The sequence below is a fragment of the Haliotis asinina genome, chromosome 2, assembly GCF_037392515.1.
Source record: "Haliotis asinina isolate JCU_RB_2024 chromosome 2, JCU_Hal_asi_v2, whole genome shotgun sequence".
Lineage (NCBI taxonomy): Eukaryota > Metazoa > Mollusca > Gastropoda > Lepetellida > Haliotidae > Haliotis > Haliotis asinina.
In genome coordinates this window covers 96,296,348-96,321,634 of record NC_090281.1, presented here as the reverse complement: position 1 = coordinate 96,321,634, position 25,287 = coordinate 96,296,348, and the positions used below count along the sequence as shown (strand labels likewise).

At 42.8% G+C, this 25,287-nt stretch overlaps 1 protein-coding gene across 1 annotated transcript; it reads right to left on the bottom strand.

Moving 5' to 3' along the window:
* Nucleotides 1–2,562: 2,562 nt before the first annotated feature.
* Nucleotides 2,563–24,607, bottom strand: LOC137274644 (hemocyanin 2-like). Its single transcript, XM_067807952.1, has 17 exons — nt 24,544–24,607; nt 23,916–23,934; nt 22,792–23,144; nt 21,745–21,965; nt 20,830–21,084; nt 19,499–19,905; nt 17,237–18,475; nt 15,613–16,857; nt 13,846–15,087; nt 12,269–13,525; nt 11,817–12,007; nt 9,911–10,967; nt 8,827–9,045; nt 8,140–8,303; nt 5,228–6,053; nt 3,224–4,765; nt 2,563–2,783 (listed from the first exon to the last, which is right to left on the bottom strand). The coding sequence occupies exons 1-16, from the start codon at nt 24,586–24,588 to the stop codon at nt 3,231–3,233; spliced, it is 10,275 nt and encodes a 3,424-aa protein (XP_067664053.1). The 5' UTR covers nt 24,589–24,607; the 3' UTR covers nt 2,563–2,783; nt 3,224–3,230.
* Nucleotides 24,608–25,287: the final 680 nt, after the last annotated feature.

The following is a 25,287-nucleotide window of genomic DNA, read 5'->3' as shown; positions in this document are numbered from 1 at the left end:
AACTCAAAAACTTCTAAACTTCTCTTTCTGCAAAACTTGGCAGATATGTAGGGGAGACCCTAAAGTGGTGCCTTTTGCTATTTATAGATTTTGTGAGTTATCATTTTCCCAGTTTCCATGGAAACGATTCAGATCTGAAAATGGACGGATGAGCTTTGTTTCCAGAGCACAACTCGAAAACTATTTAATATCTTACAGCAGAACTTGGCAGATATTTGAGACAGACCACAAAGTCATGTCTTTTGCTTTTCACAATGTTTTGGCATTTTTATTTTTCCCGGTTTCCATTGAAGCAATTCTAACTTAGTCTTAAAATGAAGGGATAGGTTTCGTTTCCAGAGAAGAACTATAAAACCATTTCATATCTTTCAACAGATCTTGGCAGATATATGAGACAGATCTTGAAGTGGTGCCTGTTGCTGTTTACAGATATATGGCATTTATATTTTTCATGACTTCCATGGAAACAATTCAAACTTAATCTAAGAAAACAGTAACTGTCAGGTGATTTGTCTTTTCAAATATGTTGGGGCAGGGGGATATGTCATCTTCTGATGACTCTTGTTTAATAATGGAGTTGTTTCTCTTTAAAGGATTAGGTTCTTTCTTTAGGCTTTCAGTTGTCAAAGGCTTTCCAGACTCTAGTAGATTTTCGGAACTAAGGCTAGACCAATTATATTTCTTGGTTAATGGATTTTTGTCCTCTGAAAACAGAAAATCAGGAGGGGAAAACAAAATAAAATCACCTGTAAAAGTGGTGTTCTTTCTAAACACTAACAGTATTTTACTTTTGGCAAATTAGAGTACATGGGGCAAAAAATAATCTAAAAAAATATATTTCTTGTATGTTTACATTTTGGGACAGTAAAACATGAGGATTTTACTTTTTTGAATGAGGAAAATTAGTTATTTATTTTCTTTTTAATGAATAAAAATACAATAAAGCAAGAAATAGAATTCGTCTGGTCTAATGTAATAATGTTCTTTATCACTTGCATCTCTAATTTAGCACTTTCTGAAATCGTCTAGAATTGTCTTTTTATGTCTCTGTTATATTGGTTTTGTTTACCTGAATGAAAAAATAATGGCTATCACTGTGGCAAATATAAATTTTCTGGCAGTACATATATATCCAGAGTAGCAACATGTGTCAGTTTCCTTACAGTCCTACACTCTCACTGTACTGAGAGTTCCAGATATAGTGAAACTCCAAATATTAGTGAGGTCCATGTGTTGATTTCACAGTTCCATGTCTCTTGTTTTCCTGAAGATGATTAATAAATTAATTGATGCCTTTTAATGTTATGTTAATAAGTGCATGTTTTGATGTGTACTTCCTGAAAGTAAGAGTATATTACGAGGTGTTCCATGTTCTGGTCCTTCAGCGTGGATGTATGGAAGCGGGGGTGCTTTGATCCTTACTCTGCTATGTCTTGAAGAGTCTCACTATGAATAAAACATTCTTATGTCCATGGTTGTTCTTGTCAGTCGGTTCCATTGATGATGATGCTGTATTGTCTTGTTGACTTGTGTGTTCCACCAAAATAACATATTGATCAAATGTTTCTCTTCCCATGAGCATGGTTTGACCATTTGTCTAAGGTGCTACTATTCCCAGTAATAGGTTGCCTCACTTGGAATCAGGTTTGAAGTAACCCGTGCTAGTAAGAGTTGACTAACGGGATCTGGTGATCTGGCTAAATTGGTTGACATGTCATCATATCCAGGTAGAAGATGCTCAGGCTGTTGACTGTCAAGTTCGGACTCATGTATTTTCAGACTGCCACCATATGGATGGAATATTGCTGAGGGCAGTATGAAACTAAGCTCACTCACCTGAAGCACTGTTTGCTCCAACCATGATTTCTAAATTTTTAGAACCATTCCCATGGGTTTCTCTCAACTGTTCCCAGACACCCCAGCACTCAAAGCTTTCCTTTCACTTCAAACTGACAAGCTGATATGTGAAATACTGACAGTGACATAACACCCAATTCACTGTTACATATTTCTCTTTGAAAATAATCACATTCATACCAGGATTAACTACTGTCCTGGAATTACTAAAAGGATCTGGAATTACCTGTGAAAAGTAGAAAACGTTTGATGGTGAGAAACACTGATTGTAGGTTTTAACCTTGGAATGCCCCAATAACTGAGTTTGATATGTACCCTTCTCATCACTAGTTTTACTTTGATCAAAGCTGAACTCAGTCACTAGTCTCTGAATCCAGCTCATATGAGTTATACAATACCCCTGGAGAATAAATAGAGGGGTGATCAGTCATGTTGACCTTGGTGAATGGATCACATTAACTGTGTAACATTAATATTTAACAGACGTCTAACTTTATATTTGTAGTCTCTTAGAACAAGAAGGGGTTGCCAAAGACAGGGCCCACTTGCTTAGCAATCTTAGCGCTTCGACTATCGTGAGCCTATGTTGAAGAATGGGAGCTACAATCACAGTAGCGCTGAGACTTATGTTGAAGAATGGGAGCTACAATCACTGTAGCACTACGACTTCAGCGTTCTAATCTTATGTTTACACAAAATCCGGAATTATGACCAACGGTTATTTATTGAACATCATTATACAATAAGTTATGTATGTACAATAATTCAGTCATTAGCACATTTCAGTACTTCCCCAGTAGGTTCAAAGCTTGCTGAAATGCCGGAGTCGTTTTCTTTGTTGAATTGAAATGCATTGCCAGAGAAGAAACCCAATGTCCCTCGACGTCCACAGGGGCTGATATGTCAATATGTAGAGATGGGGAAACCTAAAATGGAAGGATATTTGTTATACTTTGTTCCTTTTTCAATTTATAATACAAATTGTTTTAAATAATGCCGTTTTCGAGTTCCATTTTCAAATCCCAGAAAATAATGTCGCTGCCCTATGTTATCGAGAGTTTGAACAATTGGCTTTCATGAACATGGTTTTGTTGAAATATAATTTCCTTTCCCCTTTCACACGATTAAAGATGCATGCGCGAGTATATGTTTCAGTAATGTGATTACATGACAATATTACTTCACACATTGTTTCTATGCATGGTCGGACTCTAATCTTTGACGCTATAGCTGCCATTTTAATATTTTTCAATGATAAAATCATTTGAAAAACCTAATATGAAATACCGCATTGTGTTGAACGTAGAATACCAATAATGATAATAATGTTTAGTTATCTGGTATGGCACTTTTAACAGAAACTCACCTGTTTTTTACTCATCCTCAACATGGATATGAATCCTGACATCTGCATCCCTGCAAAGGTCCCTTGTGGGTCCAGTTACATAGTAGTCGCCGGGCTTGATAGAGTAGACTTGGTTCAGTTCGAATCCATGATATGTGAATGGTGGTACCACACAGTTGTAGAGTGCAGTGTAGCTTCCAAGATCCACAACTGGTCTGGTGACTGAATCATCGACTGGGTGGAACTCAATGCGTGTGCCTCTTTTCACAACGACCTTAGGAGGGATGTGAAGGTTACTTCCAACAGGGATAACAAGAACATCGTAGTCATGATGGGCAGGTCTGTAGATGATGAAAGGATTGGGTAGGCTCTTGTTAACCACCACCCCATCGTAGGATATGATCTCCAGTCGGAAATTATAGGTGTCCCCATATCCCAGTTTACATTTGTTTGCAACGTCTGTGATGTCGTACTTGAAAACTCGTTCATAGGCCCAAGGCATCTCTCTTTCTCCTCCCAGAACAGTGAAAGTTCCAACGTCTTCTTCATGGTCCTGAGTTTGGAGATAGATGTTGACACTAGCAGACGTCCCGATGCCGGACAGAACAAATCCTGCATAGATTCTGTCTGTGTTTCTCAAGTCATTGATGATTGTATTGAGCTCTTGAATGTTGTGACCTCTAACATTTAGGTTGTCATAATGATAGCCGAATTTGTGACTGTCAAACACTGTAGAAGGCTTGGAGTTGGCGCGGGTGAACTTGTCTTGGTTCACAGATGGGTAGCTGAAAGGTGCCAGTGGTTCTTCCATCATGTGGTAGGCACATTTGGCGAAGTTGTATGGCTTTCTCCTGATTTTCTGAAGTTCTTGCCAGATGATCCAAATTCTGTCTAGACCCGAGTGAAGGATCATGAAGACAGGGTCAAAGGCGGAGTATTCCAGAGTAGACATGGAATAGGTCTGGGATCCTCCTAGCCAAGAGTGGACAGCGTTGTGGAGAATCTCGTACTGAACCTCAAAATCACAGTAGTTGTCTTCTTCAAGTGTGGTCAACGCAAGGTAGTAGAGATAATCGTAACCATGGATCTTTGGTTGGTTATATAAAAGATCATTTGGCTCTCTTACGGTGTCATGACCAACACCTGCAATGTGATACTTGTAGAATGGATTGTTGTTGCTAGAGTCGGAGAAGAATGCTGGCAGTGAGGACAGGTCTTTGGTCCAGTCCCAGTAAGGAACACCAAGGAGTGCACCTTTGCTATTGAGAGCTCGCTCAAGTTGGATAGTCAGGAGTCTGTGCCAGTGGGGGAAGATGGCCATGCCGTGAACACAGCAGGGGTATTTGTCATCTCCTTCTGCGGGACACAGATTTGGGTATCCGTGGTAACCAGAGATTGCTTCATATCCCGTTAGACTGTGATCGTTCTGGAGCTTGTAAAGAGCATTCTTCAAGTTGTTTGCTTCATCGAGTGAAAGAGAATCAACTTCTATACGACGGTAGTGTGCATGGCCGTCAGTATGTGCATTAGTGACTTGTCTTTCTTCCACAGGTCCTCTTTGGGCTGGAAAAGGGAAATCGTATGAGTTAGAAATTCAATATAACCATTACTATATACATGCACATTTCCAGCGTTAACGTTAATGTGAATTATTATAGCTCTGGATATTTATCAACATCCTTGTGTATCATCAATATCTAACCATCTAAATCTATAAAGCGTTCACTCTCCAACATTGATCTATCATGATACAACCGGGATACAGTTTTAAGTGATTAACAAAACTTCTATATCTTTTCGTTGTGAATCTGACTTAATCACCAACGAAACAACCTCGGAAAAAACACGTGATCCCTTCTTAGACCAGATTTATGATGTCTTTCTCGAACTAATTTTCAATCAATACCACACCAGAATCATGAACCAGCCATAGTCTATATGCTGGCCAAGCAATCCTTAATATGATCTAATAGTATATATCACAAATAGTATATGTCTAATTACACATGTGATAAAATAACATACCTCCAAGATCATGTTCAATTGTTGGTGACTTCAGGAGGTCTGATGAGAGTTCAGTACCATTGGTGGCAACAAGCTTCACTCTAAAAGTGAAATCTGAGTCATAATTGAGATGGAGCTGGTTCATCACTTTGGTGATGTCATAACGGAACAGTCTGTCGAAGGACCAGGGCATCTCTATCTCTCCTCCAAGGACTGCAAAGGTTCCTGCAAAGACACAGTCACCATTGGGTCGGCAGATGTCAAACACGACATCAGCACTGCAGCGGATTCCATGGAGAAGGAAAGCAGCAAATGTTCTCTCTTCTTTCCTCCTTTCCTCAAGGAGGTCATGCAGCTCAGGGATACTTTTACCATGGAAGCTGAGGGTGTCATACTGGTAGTTGAACCTCTCATAATCAAATGAATCGATAGCCCTGGCATTGGCCTTGGTGATTGGATTGTGGTTGATTTCATCGCTGAACGGTACCAAAGGCTGTTTCAGAACCTGGATTTCACAGTGTGCTTCGTTGTATGGGAGACCTCTGTACTTCTGCAGTGCTTGCCAGATAGCCCAGATCCTGTCTGTGTTGGAATGATGAAGCCAGAAGAGAGGGTCGTAGGCAGTGAACTCGAGGGTAGACATTCCATAAGGACTACGTCCACCTGTCCAGGAATGAATAGCGTTGTGGGTCAACTCAAACTGGACTTCAAACTGACAGTAGTCCGTCTGCTCCAGAGCCAGGAGGACTTGCCTGTAGAAGAACGACTCTGATCCTTGTTCTGGGTCGTTGAACAACATGTCTCTGGGAGAACGGGACGTGGTAACTCCGAGATAATCAATGCGACCCTGACAGAAGTGGACAAGAAAAACATGTTACGAAGTTAGTAATGATATATACGTAATAACAAACTGTCGAGCACAAGTAAAACATATACTGCAAATCGAATCAAACAATAGTCCAAGTGTGACTTGGCTGTAAACATTCGCCCAGACATTGCTCAAGTCAGATCCGAAGAAATAATTATCCATATCCAATACATTACTATCGCTAAAACATTCCATGTTTGTTTCATTTGTGGGTATATGCTCGTGGTTGCTTGGCGATTTATTACAAATAAATAATTTGTCTGCATGGAGGGGTGAAGTAGCAAACAATCGATTTACCATACGCACTACTGGCTTATCAGGATAACGGCATTGTGTCATGAAGTGTTTTAAAGTCACCTCATATATACACCTGGAAATTAATCAAGCAACACCCCAATTTTTTCTATTGGAGCAACTTTAAAGTGTTCTGACAATCAAAATATGCCGGGTTGATATAGTTTGACACTTTTTTATTCAACAGACGATCTCTGACAAACAACTTAAAGGGAAAAAGTATCAAGACTTTGCTTTATTGCAACGAAATCCAAATTCTTAAAACTGTCTTAAATTCATGAAAAAATGGACACAATTTACTATTCATCCACAGACGTTGTTGTCAGGTGTATTAACACAAATGTCACATGGAAAGAAAGAACAGTCATCTGAGAGTCTGCACACCGACTTTCATCAATATCTAGTGTGTCCTCCCTGCGCACGCACCACCGATTCCAGACGCCTCCTCATTCCTTGGATGAGTCTCCGGATCTGATTCTGGGGGATCCTGTTCCACTCCTCATGCAGGGCAGCCGTCAATTCGTTGAGATTATGGACTGGTGGGTCTCTCTGCCTCACACGACGGCCAATAAAGTCCCACAAATGTTCAATGGGGTTGAGGTCAGGGCTCATGGCAGGCCATGGAATTCTGTCAATTGCATTTTGCCGCAAAAAATCATTTACAGCATGCGCCCTGTGAGGTCTAGCATTGTCGTCCATAAATATGGGTCTCGTTGCCAGAGAATGGTTCTCAAAATGAGGTACCACAGCCCTGTCAAGAACCTCCTGTTGGTAACGAACACCGTTAAGGTTGCCACGGATGGTAATGATATCCAACTTGCAGTTCATGGAAATGCACCCCCATACCATAACGGAACCTCCCCCAAAGGCCACAGTCTCCTGGATGTTCCGTGGAGCCATTGCTGTGTTCCTCTGCCTCCAGACCCGAGTACGACCGTCCACCATGTGCAGCAAGAACCGGCTCTCATCTGAGAAATGGACCTTCCTCCAAGAGGCAATGTTCCAGTGCAAACGGTCATTACACCAGGCCAGTCGGGCTGCCTTATGGGCTGGAGACAGTCTGGGTCGCTTGATTGGCCTCCTTGCCCGGTATCCTGCAGCTTTCAGACGATTCCGAACAGTCCTGTTCGAGATGGGTCTCCCTGGAAGCCACTCCTGTCTCAACCGAGAGCTCGAGTCGAAGGACCTGCGCCGTACAAGTCTCAGTAAAGCTCTGTCCTCCCGGACTGTGGTCTTCCTGGGTCTTCCTGGTCTAGGCAGGTCTTTAACTTCATTAGTGGCCCGGTATTTTTTCAAAAGTTTTGAAATTATGGAATGATGTCGTCCGATTTGAGTCCCGATTTGTCTTAGAGACATACCAGCATTCCTCATGCCGATTATTTGCCAACGAGTGGCCTCTGATAATTTCCTACGTGCCATGACATTGAAATGAATGAAAAACCGAATGCAATCGACAACCTGCGCTTGTAAACACCCCAGGGAAAAAGTGCATTTTTCGAAAGTTGAGGTTAAACCAATGCACGTGCGCTGTGCAAGCTTCACGCGCGTCATATCAACCCATGAAAAGCTCATGCTGTATGTCAATACATCAAAATTGAATAATCAATCATCAAAATTACTTCGTTAAACTTTGTTAAGTTTTTATGTGTCTTTGAATTTGGTGTTGCTTAATTAATTTCCATATGTATATATTGTCATTGGTGATTTTTTAGTCACCTGGCTCTCTAACATAGGAATATGTACTTTACGTCAGGCAAGAGCGTAAACTCACATGATGGAAAGGATTATTTTCTGTGTCTGTGACCAGGGTGGGCAACTCTGTGAAAGCAGTTGTCCAGTCCCAGTATGGGATACCGATATGTGCTCCGTGCGCACTCAGAGCATCTTCCATCTGTTTCACAAACAGTCTGTGCCAGTGGGGGAAGGAGGCCATACCTACAAAGGAGTGATGTTTTAAACAAGTCTTTTTAAATCCTGCGAACACTATATACTATCCGACATACACATAGCATAATACTATAAATGCCTGTCGTGTTGTCTTTATCATACTATCGTACACTGGCTTCACTTCCAAGTGTAAATTATGGCTAAATCGTCTATACTTGCTGACACATGAAAGGAGTGTGTAACTCCAGCTAGGGTCCATGGATGGACTGAAATGTACTGAAGTCCCCATGGCCCCGAATATGGTGATCTACCTTCAACTGTTGGCAATCTATAGCTTGTTTCTACATTCTACTGTCTTCTGTAACTAAAACATACCACATTTACATTTTAGTTTTATATTAATAACTGTGAGATTCTAGCGTTTTTTATTGTCCTTCGTTGACAGGCTTTTAATAAGTCTGCCAATATTTATTATAAAGATGAACTTTATTTTTAGTCATGATATGGCTTACATATTGCGATTTAAAGTCTTAGCTCACTCAATCACATCTAAGTATATTCCGTTAATTACCGTGTGCACAACACGCGACCTTGTGGCCGTTCATCTCGCACATTGGAGGACTTCCGTGGAAAGCTGCTATTGCTTGGTACCCATTGGGGCCAGTGTCATCGATGACACCTTGAAGAGCTTGTCTCAGGTTCTCAGTCTCAGATACAGTGAGCGTCGTGACATCCTTCCTCACTCCAGACCCAGCAATGTTAGCAGAGTGGGCGCTGTCGTCAGCGTGACCTGGTCCACAATAACATCACATGTGTGAACTGCTGTCACAATGATGTGAGCGTTATAGACATCAAACATTGTTCACATTTGGGGAATCGAACAGAGATCTTCAGCTCGACGAGCAGACGCATTAACCATCAAGCTACCCCACTACCCCCTTTATAACAGATGCTATCATGATTGAGCATCAGTGGTCATTTCAGGACTAGATTTGATATTTCCAACATTCATTATCTATTCCACGAGCTCATTGATTAAAATAGGTTATTGTCACTTACAATTCGAAATGGAACTCTCATCATCAATCTTTCAGCTCACTATAGCGTGTATAAACGTATGTGGCAATTTATGTTGCAGAAAACATTTTAAGAAGGTTTGGTGGACTATCGGTGTTTTCTGTGTTTTAAGAATGTGAAAAAATAATGTTGTTAGCGTTGGAGAACACTTGACAGCTAAACGCATTAAACTCAATTTTTGTCATTACTCCACATTATTTCAACATGGAGGAAAAATACACTAAAACTTTCATTTTGATGAATACGAGTGGCAAATTGGAACACCCCTGAGTGTTAATGTCACATATTTTTTTCATTGTCTGACAGTGATGAAAAAGCAAACGGTTCATCAGCGGAGCATTTATCAGGATGTCACTATATACCAGATGTTGGTCCATACATGCAGCCCTTACGTATATATACTGCCTGTGCAGGAAGTCTGCTTGCCATATTGGCAAGAGAACCCGAAGCTGACTCAGGAGGAGGAACAGGAACAGGAGGAGGAGGAGGTGGAGGAGATGACAGCAGCCACCGCCCCACAGTCAGGTCTTTAAATGAACACATTCTTTGTAGACAGTAGCTATTACTGGTTCTCTCACCTTCCCCAGGAGAATAGATGATAGTTGGGGCTGGAATCACAGATGACGGTATCATGGTCTTGTTGACAGCATGGATTTCAGTCTTGATGTAGAATGGTTCCTCAGCATCAAACACGTCCTCTGGGTTGATGTTAGCTTTCTCGAGTACATGGGTGATATCAAACTTGTAGTTTCTGTCAAATGACCATGGCATTTCCTTGGCTCCACCCAAGATGAAGATTATTCCAGCCCTGTGGCAGTCATTTTCATTTCTACAGACCCAGAACCTGACATCAGCAGAGGTGCCGATGCCATGAAGCATGAAACCTGCAAAAACGCGATCGTGTTTCCTCCTTCTGTCAATTTCCGCCTGCAGCTGGTCGAGAGTCCTGCCACCTATTTCGAGGCTATCATAGCTATAGTACAGTCTCTCGTAGTCATAGAGTGTGTTTGGAACTGCATGCACCTTAGTAAAAGGGTTATGATTCAAATCAGAGTCAAATGGCCTCATTGGTTTGGTCATGAGGTTCACAGCACAGTCAGCTCGCTTGTATTGAAGTTTCCTCCTCTTCTGGAGAGCTTGCCATACTACCCAGATCTTATCCACAAACGAATGGTGTATAAAGAAAAGTGGGTCGTAGGATGCGTAGTGCAGAGAAGACAACGCGTAGGTCTGACGTCCACCGACGAGGTAGTGAATGACGTTATGGAGAACCTCAAATTGTACTTCAAAATCGCAGTAGTCGGTTTGCTCTAGAGCAAGAAGAGTTTGCTCAAAGAGCACTGATTCTCCACTTTCAGCAAGCTGGAACAGCATGTCCTGTGTGTCTCTGACAGTGTACGTATTTGCAAATTTAACAAAACCTTTGGAGAATGGGTTGTTTACGACAGCATCATGCCATGGATCATAATACTCAGGGCTGGTGAAGAGATCGGGCAGTTCGGAGATCGGCCTTGTCCAGTCCCAGTAGGGGATAGCCACAGATGACCCGTGCCTCCTAAGAGCCTGTTCCATCTGCAGAGTGTACAGCCTGTGCCACTGGGGGAAGGTCGGCATTCCGTGAATACAGCATGCGATCTGGTACAAGAACGGATCAGGTATACTGGTGCAGCTACAGTTCAATCACATGTTTGAAGGTGGAGGGGTTTATTGGACGAGAGGTACGCCAAACAACGAGGCATTACATTCATCGTGATGCAGAAAACGTGTTTGCATGTATTGGAATTGCATAATTTAATAACAGTTAAATACCGCTAACACAATAAAAGGCGCCATGATCTTCAAACGATAGCATTCTGAGATTCGTTTCAGTGAGGGAACGATAATCCTAATTTTCTGTCAGTGTATTGCAATTCAGAAGTAGGCTTCTGCGTTTAATATATTTTAAGATTTGGCCATGTTTGGAACACCAGCAACTGTGAGCTGAAATGTTCCTTCAGGTTTCAGGACTAAAGCTGGTTATTGTTTAACGCCGCACTCAGCAGTATTCCAGCTTTATATCAGCGGTCTGTAAATAATCGAGTCTGGACCAGCCAAGTCAGTAATCCCAAGCATGGGCATCTACGAAATTGGAACATGACATGTATCTTTTTTGTTTATGTGAGGCCTTAAGTTTTGAAGGAGAGAAATGTGGAATTACGTATTGGTCATAGGTTAACGGTACTAAACATTACGAATATATCTAACAAAATTAACTACAAATACCCACTTATTGGGACCGCTTAGTAATAAATATGCACATCGGTTACCCGTTCTGCCGCTTCTGTGTGACTTGGTGGTTATATAATGATTTATACATTTTAAAACGGCTTTTAGGGATTGCCACATTATAGTTGTCGTACAAATGGTTTTTCATGTCTGATTCTATAAACAAATCAAATCCCACACATTCGCCATAATCATTAACATTAAAATATGGAATAATACCTCATGTCCTTGGCTATCATGACAGCCAGCCGGTAGACCGTGGAAGGCTGCAAGAGCCTGGTATCCATCAGGACCATCATCCTCTTGAAGGTCTCTCAGGGCCGATTTGAGACTAGAGAGATCCCTAGCAGACAGGTGACTCAGGTCATGGCGAACACGGTTAGGTGGCATGCTCCTGGTGTTTATGTCACCTGTGAAAGTATACTTCAAATAATTTTGCTTTCCATCACCCATTGAAATCTGTCAACTGTAGTGCAAAGGAGATTCTAAATAATCTCTCACTCACTCGAAGCCAAACACTTTTAACAATTTGTCTCTCAACTACTGGGTTACATTTCCTATGTGAACACTATTGCTCAATTAGTATTACTTAATTATAGTATTACTTATCCTTAATGGTGGAATAATTAACTTGTGTTATGACATATTAACAGAGCCGTGTTATAACTTACGATGTCCACGTTGGAATATGACACTTGGAGTTGGGATTAGGCTGCTGCTCAGAACAGTTCCATTGTTGGCGGTCAGAGTGACAGAGATTGTAAAGTGATCATCATATCGAAGGTGCATTTTGTCCAGAGTATCAGTAATGTCATATTTGTACAGCCGGTCAAATGCCCAGGCCATCTCAGCACTGCCCCCAAGTATGGTAAAGTACCCAGCATCCTGACATGTGGAATCAGGTCTACAAACCTGGAAAGTAACTGATGCAGAACCTCCAAATCCACTCAAGAGGAATCCGGCGAAGACTCTATCATTTTCTTGGTGTTCAATAATGTATTGATCCAGCTCAGCAACTGACATTCCCAGAAATTCTAAACTGTCATATTCATAACCAAACTTCTTATAGTCGAACGTATCCTCTGGACGGGAGAAATCTTGCGTCAGTTGATTTAGATTATAAGGAGCACCGAAGCTGAAAGGCTTCAATGGTTCTCTCATCTGCTCGAGAGCACAGTGAGCCTCATCTGCCGAGAGCCCTCTTTGTTCCTGGAGTTCTTGCCAGATTGCCCAAATACGGTCTGTCTGGGAGTGATGGAGGTAGAAGAGAGGATCGTAGGATGCGTAATGGAGATGTCCCAGAGAGTAAGTTTCATTGCCTCCTACCCACGTGTGAACACCATTGTGAAGAATCTCAAACTGAATTTCAAAGTCACAGTAGTTTTCCTGCTCTAGCGCTAGAATGGCTTGTTTGAAGAACCAGTTATCGAAAACGTGATCTCCTCTGACAAAAAGCTTGTCTGCAGTAACTGCTCTCTGTGTCGTTATGCCTTCTCCTTCGAATTCAATGTTGGCTCGGAAGAAAGGATTTGGTAAATCTTGATTGCTCCAAATATCATGGTATGTTTCCATGGTGACAAGTTCTGGTAGGTGAGACTGTGGTCGCAGCCAGTCCCAATAAGGCACACCTGTCCTAGCTCCATGTCTTTTCAGTGCATCCTGGAACTGTACAGTGTACAGCCTGTGCCACTGGGGGAATGTAGCCATACCATGAAGACAACATGCATAACGGTGAGCTGCAGATGGTGAGGGGCAGAGCGGTGGCAAAGCATGGAAAGAAGCAATGGCCTGGTACCCATCAGGTGAATGGTCTTCCTGCATACTTCGTAGAGCATGGATGAGAGATGCAGTCTCCCTGGTTGTCAGACTGTTCACTTCTTTCCTCACAAGAATGTCGTCTGTATGGCCATCAGCACGCAGGAAAGAACCTGTAATATTTAAACACAGATTTTCTTCACCGAATCTCGGAACGTCTGGGCTATAATCTACGGATAGGAAATTGTTACACGGACATATTTATTAACATGTACACTGACATATTTATCAACATGTACACTGGCATATATATTAACATGGCTTTAACATCATCTGAAGTATTTAAGGTACTTTTTCAACATTCCATTTCACACAATGTCACAGAGAGTGTGAGTGTAATGACTTGAACATTTCACTTCAATAAACTGTAAACAACAACGTTAAACTGTCCCCACGTCTCTACACTCTATTTTACAAAGTGAAACTTTCTTACTGGAACCGGGCTCGAATATCAGGGACGGCTCTGGGAGGATGTGTGGATCAAGGTAAGATCCATTTACTCCTTGGATCTTGATGCTGAGGTCGAAGTCGTGGCTGTCCAGCTGTATGCCAAGGTCCCTAAGAGTTTCACTAATGTCAAACTTGTAGAGTCTGTCAAAATGGAATGCCATCTCTGTTTCTCCCCCAAGTACGGCAAATGTTCCGGCTTTGTTTTCACAGTTTTGCTCACCATTGCTGACTGGTACACATACAAAAATCTCAACAATTGCTGATGTCCCAATGTTGTGAAGGAGGAACGCTGCAAACACACGGTCATGACGTTGTCTTATACGAAGAATTTCCTCAAGCCTGGGAATACTGAAATGATTGAACTCAAGGTTGTCGTACTTGTATCCAAAATGGTTCTGATAGTCAAATGCATCAGCTGGTCTTGAGTATTTAAAGGTTACTGGATCATGATTTAGCTCGGCGTTGTCGAAGGGACGTAGAGGTTTGCGCATCAGGTTAATGGCGCAATCAGCTTCATTGTATGGCTTCTTCCTGTACCTCTGCAACTCCTGCCAGATTGCCCACAATCTATCTGTGTTTGCATGATGAAGGAAAAACACAGGGTCGAATGCGGAATAATCAAGAGAAGAAATAGAATAAGTAGCTCTTCCACCCAGCCAAGCATGGAGAACATTGTGAACCATCTCAAACTGTATCTCAAAGTCGCAATAGTTGTCCTGTTCTAAAGCCAACATGACGTTTTGATAATAGTATCTGTTGTTGTACAGGTCAGGCTGGGGATCGCGTGTTGTAACAGCATTCTCAAAACTGATTGTACCTCGGAAGAAAGGATTAGGGTCGAAAGATTGTTGACGGGAATTGAAATAGGTAGCATCAGCAATCAAAGACGGGAGCTCTTCAAATGCTTCTGTCCAGTCCCAATACGGCACAGAGACGGCAGATCCTCGCTCCAGCAAAGCATTTTCAACCTGGAGGACATAGAGCCTATGCCACTGAGGGAAAGTGGCCATGCCATGCACACAGCAGGCAACCTTGCGACCGTTGTCATCACACAGCCCTGGTTTGCCGTGGAACTTGGCAATATTCTCATAGACACCGTCATTTTGAAGTTGCAGGAAGGCAGATCTCAGGCTCTCTACTTCTCCCTCTGACAGATCTTTTAAATTCTTTCTGATGTGACTCGCAGCAGTTACAACCTCATCGTACTCCTCTGCCTGATGGTGACCTGAAAGAGAAACACGACAACTTAACTGCCTGCTCCACCAGATGGGACATATTCACGGAATTTCACACTTTAAGTAGTAATCACAACAGGAAAAGATTTTAACAAATTAGCTGGGATAGTCTGGTGATCAAAGGATGAAAAACCATTTCCGGTGTCTGTTGCTGAATGAGTGAGTTTAGTTTAACGCCACACTCGCCAATATTCCAGTAACCGAGTCTGGATCGGACAATCAAATGGTCAACAACATGAACATCGATCTATGGAATTGGGATTCGATGACACGTGTCAACCTACTCTGCGAGTCTGACCAACCGATCCCGTTAGTCGACTTTTACAAGGCTAACTGAAGATCAATTCTAACCCGGATCTTAATGAGCCTTGTCTGTGAGGTTGCCGGAATATTGATACAAACGACACAAAACGAATAAAGATATTTTATGCTAAAATCACGATTAGTATTTAGTGTCTCTTAAGCGAAAACTTGCACCGGGTACATTTCATTTGAACTATTATCAATTTTCTCACCTGTCCCTGCTTCATGTATGACAGACGGCTTGGGGAAGATGCTGCTTCCAAGGCTTGTACCATGAAGGTCAAACGCTTCGTATCTGATGAAGAATCTGTCTCCGATGTGAAGATCTAGAGCCGTGAGCTGCTCAGTTATCTCATATTTGTAAAGACGATCATAACCCCATGGCATTTCGGCTTCATCACCAAGGATGTAGAATTCACCAGCATAGTGGTCACAGTCATCATCTGATCTGCAAATAAAGAACTTAACCAGTGCAGACTGCTGAATGCCGTGCAGTAGAAATCCAGCAAACATTCTGTCATGAGACTTTCTCCGCGACAGTTCACGGTCAAGCTGGGAAATTGATAGTCCATTGAAGTCAAGGGTATCATATTCATACTTGAAGTTGTTCTTGTAATCAAAGACACTGAAAGGAACAGCATGCTGTCTCGTCTCATCATCTGGGTTGATCTCATCACTAAGGCCAAATGGTTGCAGGGGTTTCCTCATGGAAGCAATGGCGCAGTTGGCTGAATTGTAAGGCTTTCCTCTGTACTTTTGTAGAGCTTGCCATATAGCCCAGAGTCTGTCAGTGTTAGAGTGGTGGAGGTAGAAAATTGGATCATAAGTTGTGTAACGGAGTGATGCCATACCATATGGTTCGCTTCCGCCAACAAGAGCGTGGATGAAATTGTGAGCTATCTCAAACTGGATTTCAAAATCACAGAAGTCGTCCTGCTCCAAAGCCAGAAGCACTTGCTTAGCGATCCCAGTGTAATGACCAAATCCTGCAACTTCATACAGTTCAGCACGGACACTTCGTTTTGTGTCAACACCAACTGAATCAATGTGGCCGCTGAACCAGGGGTTCCGGGTGTCCTGGTTGGAGATAGCATCTGTGTAGTTCGGCTGACTGACCAAGTCAGGGAGATGAGACAGGGGCCTAGTCCAGTCCCAGTAGGGAAGAGCTCCGAAAGATCCATGCTTTCTCAGAGCATTCTCGCCTTGCACAGTGAGGAGTCTGTGCCAGTGAGGGAAGACTGCCATCCCATGAACACAGCAGGAGAACTTTTGCTCAGCATCGGGACTTGGGCACCATTTGGGTTCCCCATGAAAAGCAGCAATCTGCTGGAATCCACCAGCGGTTTTGTCTGTCTGCAGGTCTCCCATTGCTCTCCTGAGAGAATTAACTTCCTCGGGTGTAAGATGATCAACATTTTTCCTGATGATCGTGTCACGACGATGATCATCATGGTCAACTGGAAAGTTAAATACAGAATGTTTACAAACCATATTCCATTGTATGTAATACCTGGAAAAACAATACAACAGCCTATAAATTGGTCAAGGATGTTTGTAGCATTTGTCTAATCCTAAAATCCTAAGCAACATCATGTACTATTGATAGTTCAAAGAACCATTTCACAGTAATTCAGTTGGATGCACAAGACAAATAGTAGTCGGTTTGTATGCTTACGGAAATCAGCAATAGATGTTTGGAAAATGGTAAACAAGGTAAGCATCTTATACCTTGTAACTTTCGGCCTTACCCACGCAGTGTATGTGTATAAACCTGTAGACATGTCCGAATAGGTTTTCAGTATGCAAAACATTATATACGTTCAGGTAGTTACTTACTATGGCCTCGTTCGAAGATGATAGCTGCAGATGGGATAAGTTCAGAGGACAGCTGTGTGCCATCAACGTCAGTTACTTTCACAGAGATGCTAAAGCCATCATTAGCGTGGAGATTAAGCTGCTTCAATTCATCTGTAATCTCATACTTGTATAGACGGTCAAATCCCCATTTCATTTCCTTCGCTCCTCCAAGAACAGCAAATGTGCCGACGAGGGTATGATCCGTTCCATGGTCTATAAAGATTTCAACATTAGCTGACGTACCAATATGAGACAGAAAGAAGCCAGCAAAGGTCCTGTCTCTTTGTCTCTGCCTGTCGATGTACTCCTCAAGCTCTCCCAAGTCCATGCCACCGAAGTTGAGGTCATCGTAAGTATAACTTAGAACTCCTTCGTAATCGTATACGTTGGTGGGAACTGAGTTTTTGTAAGTTTTTTCGTTGTTGTTTAGTGGGGAACTGAAAGCGAAAGGTTTGAGAGGCTGACGTTCGTCAGACCATGCACAATGTGCCTTATACGGTCTGTTTCTTCTAATCTGCAAGGCTTGCCAAATTGCCCAGAGACGGTCAGTGTTGGAGTGATGAAGGTAGAAGATGGGGTCGAAGGCTGTGTAGTGTAGAGAAGACATGGAATACTTCCCGCCTCCACCGATCCAGGCGTGGATATTATTATGGGTCATCTCAAACTGAACTTCAAAATCGCAGAAGTCATCCTGCTCAAACGCATAAACCATACTCTCGAAAAGACGTGTATGTTTGCCAAATCGGGGTTGTTCAAACAATCTAGCATCAGGGTGACGCTCTGTGCGCCCATTTTCAAAGGCTACGTCAGCATCGTGGAAAGGGTTGTGTCTGCTTTCTCCAGTGATGGGATCTTGATAAGTGTCATTGTCAGCAAGCCCTGGGAGATGAGCCATCGGCTGCGTCCAGTCCCAGTAGGGGACACCAATAGGGGAACCCCGTCTGATCAGTGCATCTTCCACTTGGGTAACGAACAGCCTGTGCCAGTGGGGGAATGTGGCCATACCGTGGATACAACAGGCGAATCTATTTGTCGCCTCTGGGAATGGACATCGCGCAGGTAAGCCATGATACTCAACCGTAGCCTGGTAACCATCAACAGACTTGTCGTTCTGGAATCTCTCCATAGCTCTGCGCAGCTCGTACACCTCCTCACGTGTCAGATGGTTGATGTCCTTCCTGACGGCAAGGTGCGCATTGGAAGAATGTGGTGGGGGCTCTGTAACAGAAAAGGCACCTATTTCACATTCGGATCTTGTGCACCAACATCAATATACTAAAGTAACTACCTTTTCGCGTTTTGCGTTCACAAACCGAAATCATTTCACACCATGCTTTCTGTCACATAACTGATATTGTATACTATCCTTGGAGCAGAGAATGAACACTGTTACACTGACTCGGCATTTCCATTGACTCGGATGTCACTATGCAATGGATATTTAACACTGCAAACACAAATGAACTTCCCAAATGTGTCTTGCCCATGTCTTGAATGATGACCCCACTCTCCGCCTTCTGATATCACAGAACGTTCGGGTAGCCTTGCCAGTCTAACCCATCCAGTGACAATTTACTGACACTCATCCTGACCAGCTGATTGTGCTTCAGCGTCGACCAGCATCATGTTATTGTTCCCCTCCTCAACCGCCCATAGTATGACCCTTTGCAAGCTGGGACAATTCTCTGGGAACGTTCCAAACATCCGGAGACGTCATTGCTACATATGCAGTACTGAACGCCTACACATGTCTGTGTCACAGGCTAAAATATGTTTTGTCATTAACACAGCACCTCACTTTCCATCACTCTCACTGATGTAGCATAGACAGCCCACCTTACTTGTGGTCTGACAGGTACATGCTGGGCCTTGGCACATGCAGTCCATGCAAGTGTTGCAGAGGCAGGCCATGTGACTGCTCTCTATAAAAGCTACATGTGTCAGGGGCCCAACACACACCATGTCAGGCAACTATACATGTTGATGTGGTCCACAGGTTAAGCATTCTTCAAATAAAGACACAGCAGCCAGAATCGACTGCCTGTAGTTCCTGTGACACCTGGATTCGTATTTTTCTGCCACATTAAGCTGACAACCCGTGGTATAATGGAACACCATGCAGAACGGTGTTAAACCTCTCTCACCCACCTACACTCATTATAAACCCACCCAGCCTTCCAGTCAGTCAGTGAACACACACTCACAAAATGACCCACTCAAAGTCCAAATGATAACATTTACCGTCAACGTGTCCACGGGCTGGCCTATGTGAGACAGTGGGTTGAGGCAGGAGATCATTTGGGAGGGCACTTCCATTTACACTAAATAATTCCGCCTTTACATAATAGTGACCGTGCTTGTCCGTGTCGACCACGTTGATGCTGTCAGTGACGTCGAAATGGAACGCTCTGTAAAACTTCCAGGGCATCTCGGTGGGTCCGCCCAGTACAAAGAAATCCCCAGCTTTGATACAATGATCCACAGCCATTTCATCGTGAGCGGGGCGGCAAGCGTAGACAACCACGTTGGCAGAACCGCCGAAGCCTGAGAGTCGGAAGCTTGCAAACACTCTCTCCTTGCCTGATCGTTCATACAGGTATGAGTTCAGTTCCTCAGGTGTCATGCCGTTCAAAGTCAAGTCGTCATACCTGGACACATGTAGGGTTGGTTAACAATCAAATTAGAAAATGTTGACATTCCATATCAGATTTGCAACAGAATGACCTGAATGTTAAGTGGTTGTTAGTCCAAGGTCTTGAGCGGTTAGATTGCATATGAAGCTTTTTACAGTTTAGATTTCCGTTCTACATTTCACATTTGAACAGCGATAATATATAATGATGGACTCCCTACATTGCATCTACATTCTGATTTCCTAAATACAAATGGTGGATCATGTCACAAAGGACTGCGATCTATGAGACAAGAAAACAAGATTGTTGGAAGCCTGGCAGTACTGGCTGCCTCAGGCATCTTCGGTCCAGTGTCTCAAGGCGTGACCGTGGGCAACGTGTTCGAATCCGAGATGAACCCTGACTATGATGTTGGTACATCAGTACCGATCCCGAACACATTACTCTGTTTCAACGCCATCTGCTCTAAAGAGTTAAGTCCCTTTGCATGCTTGATAGAGAAGGTTTGAATCTCACCCCGCTGAGCGAGCGAGTGAGTTAATATTCAACGTCACATCGGCAATATTTCAGTCATATCGTGACAATAACATTTAACTATGAAAAGGACTATATGTATAGCATGAAACCTGTCAACAAAGGACGGTAAAACAACTAGAATATCACAATTAGCATTAAAACTAGCGTGGAGCGTGAAAACGGATATCACTATATGGACAATACAATATAAAAAAACAGGCTACAGAAGGTTGATCACCACACTAGGTACTATAGGGACGTACAGTACCTTTTCACCCAGATGATGTTACCGTGTTTCGCATACCTGCCTTCGAGCGTTTCTAAATGTCTGCAACCCGTACCACTCAAGGCACATCTTCTTTGGCAAAGTTGAAATACCATTTAAATCAATATCAAACGCATTCATTATTTTTTCATACATACTGGTAGCCAAGGTGGGCGTAATCAAAGGTGTCAATTGGTTTGGAGCTTTCCCTTGTAAGGTCAAGAGGGTTCGTGTCCCGTTGGAATGGTTCCATTGGCTTGTGGATGAGGTTGTGCGCACAGTTGGCGGAGTTGGGGTCCTTTCCTCTAATTTGCTGAAGCCGCTGCCAGATGGCGAAGATGCGGTCGGTGTTGGAGTGATGGAGGAAGAAGATGGGGTCGTAGGAGGTGTACTCGAGATGAGACATGGAGTACCTTCAATGGTAAGCACGAACATCCATTCAGAACACTAAATTTGCATACGTACAGGACACAACCAATGTAAGGTGTTATCTTGGCATCTATTGGTGTAGTTCTTCAGCAATATTTCAGCAATAATAAGGCGGGCAGAAATATGGGACACTAGAAATATGCTTCACACAGGGTGCCCATATGGGGAATCGAACCTGCGTTCGCATTAATCACTGAGTTACCTCGTCACACCCCTTCATGTTCGAATGACGTTTCCTACACCTATATTTTCTTGTCCACCTTCATAAATAAAAAGAAAAAAAATATAAAGCTACAAGAACACTATCCTGTGCGGAAATTTCATTGTCGAGGGACATTGATGGTTATGTAATAGAATAAATTAGTTCAATATATATTTGCAGGCATTTCTCAAGGAACCCAAGGAAACCCAAGGGAACCCAAGAGAACACAAGAGAACACAAGAGAACACAAGCGACCCGGGGTAGAGAGGTAAGAGGAGTGATGAGACTCTGAGACTTCACTTACGACCAACAGAGAATGTGACTCACGACCAACAGAGACGGTGATTCACGACCAACAGAGAATGTGATTCACGACCAACAGAGAATGTAACGCACGACCAACAGAGAATGTGATTCACGACCAACAGAGAATGTGACTCACGTATGTCGGCCGCCAACCAGGTAGTGGATAGCGTTATGTGCCAGTTCAAACTGGATCTCAAAGTTGCAGAATTCGTCCTGTTCAAGTGCATCGAGAATTCCCTCAAAGAGTCGAGTATGCTGTCCTGGTCCAACCTTCTCGAACAGGCGGTCATCAACAGCTCTTGCAGTTTTCTGATGCTCAAACTTGATATTTCCGCGATACCATGCGTTGTCATGGGCCTGAAAGATACAACATCGGGTCATGCAAATGTTTCGTGTAGTCCGTATTCAACGTGTGGGCAATTAGCTTTACAACTGACCAGTCATGGTGATGATAAACTACCGGACACATCGGCTCATTTGACCTTTCGGGTCATTACGACATAATGTTAGAGCTTACTTGGTTTTCCAGTAATACGACCCGAGAGGATTCGGGTTAGAATTGCTTTTCTGTAGCCCATGGTTGTTGTTGGGCAACTAACGGAATCGGGTGGTCAGGTTCGCTGACATTTTTGACACATGTCATTGTATCCCAACTGCGTAGATCGATGCTCATGTTGTTGGTCACTGAATTGCCTGGACCCGATTATGTACAGACCGCCGCCATATAGCCGAAACAGAACTGAGTGCGGCGTAAAATTCAACGGCGTGAATTCAACTCATTCACTCACTCAGTAGTATTAGTCTGGGCTAGTGCACGAAGGCACATATGTCCTATGAAGTTACCATGAACTGAAACACTGCATCAGGTTCCACTTCTCCTCTCTTCATTCACTGGCATACTTTTCCCATGATCCTCAGTAAGCTAGCCTGTCTTTAGTTGCTGCTGGTCCAGGGCGCCGTTAAACTACATGTACATCCAGTCACTCACCCCGATAGCTAGTCTTGTAGTATTACTTAATGCCATATCGATTTGTTGAGTAAAATAGTTTAGAATCAGAAATGATTAGTTTCAAGTCTCGAATTCTGTGATATGTTTTTTTCACTGTTCTTTGTGACGGGCATTTCTCATATTTACTAAAATCTCACTCACTCACATTGTCACAATTGAGAAATATTCCCTTACCTTGCCTCCCTCTGGGTCCACAAACAGAGGATCTGACACGAGATCTGGGAGGTGAGTCAAAGGCTGTGTCCAGTCCCAATACGGGATGCTGACAGTTGACTTATGCCTCATCATCGCACGCTCCATCTGCACGACGTACAGACGATGCCACAATGGAAACGACGGCATCCCGTGGAGACAACACGCCACCTTGCGGCCGTGACCGTCAACACATCCTGCTGGTGCTCCGTGATAGGCGGCAATGGCCTGGTATCCCATGGAGCCCTCATCTTGTTGGATGTCATGCATTGCTTCCTCCAGGGCTAGGATCTCATCTGTGGTCAAGTTGTCCACATTCTTCCTGATAACGGTGTCTGGAAATATTAGGTTGACACAGCTATTATTTAATTCACTACTTTGTTGAAAAGCCTAAACGAACGGCGATTACTACGATTGGGCCGCCGTAGTTCCTTCCCTCAAATTGTCTGTTTGAACAAAGGTGGAAGTCGGGAATTGACAATAAAGGGTGCTTGTGTCAGTGAGTTTAGCCTGTGTTTGGGAAGGATTGTATAATGCTTAAGTAGAGAACAGCCAAAATATACAGACGTAAATATACAGACGTAAATATACAGACGTAAATATACACACTTGCCGTTATACAATGAAGAAACCCTGACGTGTTCCGTGACAAGTTCCGGAACTAGGAATAACTGTCCGGTTATACATCCGAGTTTTCATAATTATTTGCCGTATATCAAGACTGTTTGTCGCACAACAGGTATTATCATTTAAGTGAAATCCATAACTCACAGTTGTGTTACGGTCTGACACCAGGGGACAGCGTCTATGTACTCTGTACCAATCATTCAGTGGATGTTAGTGAAGCTAACAGGCGAGCATAATGATATGAAGACGAGCCTTACTGACAAGAGTGGCGTTGGTTTAATGTCTCTTTGTATTTCTTACTCAGTACCTCAATAACCTGAGGGTATGGTTTTATGGAATGGCAGCGAATGGAAAATGAGGGCGATGATCGTTAATAATTTGGCCATGCCCCTCTCCCTCTACAATCCATGGTTTGTGAAAACGAAACAACGAACGTCTATAATCACTTAATGTTTTGGCACATGGCATACGGTACTTACCAACTGAAGATCGGGTCCCCTGAAACGCAATTACAGCAAAATAAGCAATTGTATAATTCTCATTCTTCACTAACGAGACCTAGACCAGTTTGTGTACTTTGTGATTGGGCAGGTCGTCTAGTAATGTTCAGTCATTTCTAGTACTGATTCAGCTACTGTTACTACCTCCCATTCCACTGCTACTACTTTGGCATCATGTTGAAATACTATTAATTGATAATTAATAGGCAGCTTTACACTGGCCTGATATTGTTAACAATACACCATGCTGTGTTGAATTAAACTTTAACTGCGGTATGTATACATTTTATTACGATGGCGGTTCCCACAATGACCATGTTTAACCTATAGGAAACAGATCTCGTGGTTACAAAGATGAAATTCACATCGCACAACCAGCAGGGCTCCGCATGTCTAGCTTAATGTCTCAGACACCATAGCCAATAACAGGGGTAGGTCTTGACCTTACACTCGGGGTGACGGTTTAGGCGGAGCAATCATGTATGATCAGGTGAATATAACATTCGAGATAATGGTTCCTGGCACTACTGGGATAGGCAGTTCTGCAGAAGGTTAATCCCCCGGATAAACCCCCAACACCAAAATACAGAAACAATACACGACTTACCCTAAAGAGAAGGGGGATCAGTAACAACGCCACGACCCTCCACATGATCAGGCCAGTAGTTTCTGGTGATGATGTTGACCCTTGAGACCCAGTCTTTTATAGTAATCCCTTGTCACGTGACGCAAACGTTTGGGTTAATCCATCTTTGTAAACAGGAGCGGTTGCTTACTCACGTGATTATGTAACATATATTATTATTGTTATATGTAAATACACTTCTGGGAGTATAAATGTAATCTTTTGCAATTCTTTAGTTTATATATTATCACATGACTGACCCTTTTAAGATCACTAAAACATGTCAAAGTATATTCCATAGTGAAGATCCCCTGCAGGTCCAGTATGGACTCGTTCATTAGAGTTATCAGTGTCACCCTGGTCAAATTACGACCGATATTTCTCAAGGAAGCAATTCGTGAATGAGTCAGTTAGTCAGTCATACATTCTCTGTTGACGAAGGAAACGATCTCTCAGTGGAAAGAAAATAATAATCCTATATTCCGCTGAAGAGTATGTACTTTATAATGGTTCTAGACAAATTCACTGCTAAGCATTTTAGTGCTTTTGTGTTTATTTGACGTACCAGTTTTCCAAGTTTGCGTAGATATTTGGAATGAAATTAAAGGTATGTGACTCTCAAAATTGATTTTTTCTGGAAGGAAGTGGATTTTTTCTGAGGTTTATGTATAACATAAATTAGAATGTGGATTATTTATCAAACGCAATAGGCTTGTAATAGAACGT

Coding starts and splice junctions, on each gene's coding strand:
- LOC137274644 (XM_067807952.1), bottom strand. CDS start 24,588: ATGTGGAGGGTCGTGGCGTTGTTACTGATCCCCCTTCTCTTTAGG. Junction 10,968..11,816: donor ATGATAGCCAAGGACATGAG/GTATTATTCCAT, acceptor TTCTTGTACCAG/ATCGCATGCTGTATTCACGG. Junction 9,046..9,910: donor CATCTATTCTCCTGGGGAAG/GTGAGAGAACCA, acceptor ATTGTGGACCAG/GTCACGCTGACGACAGCGCC.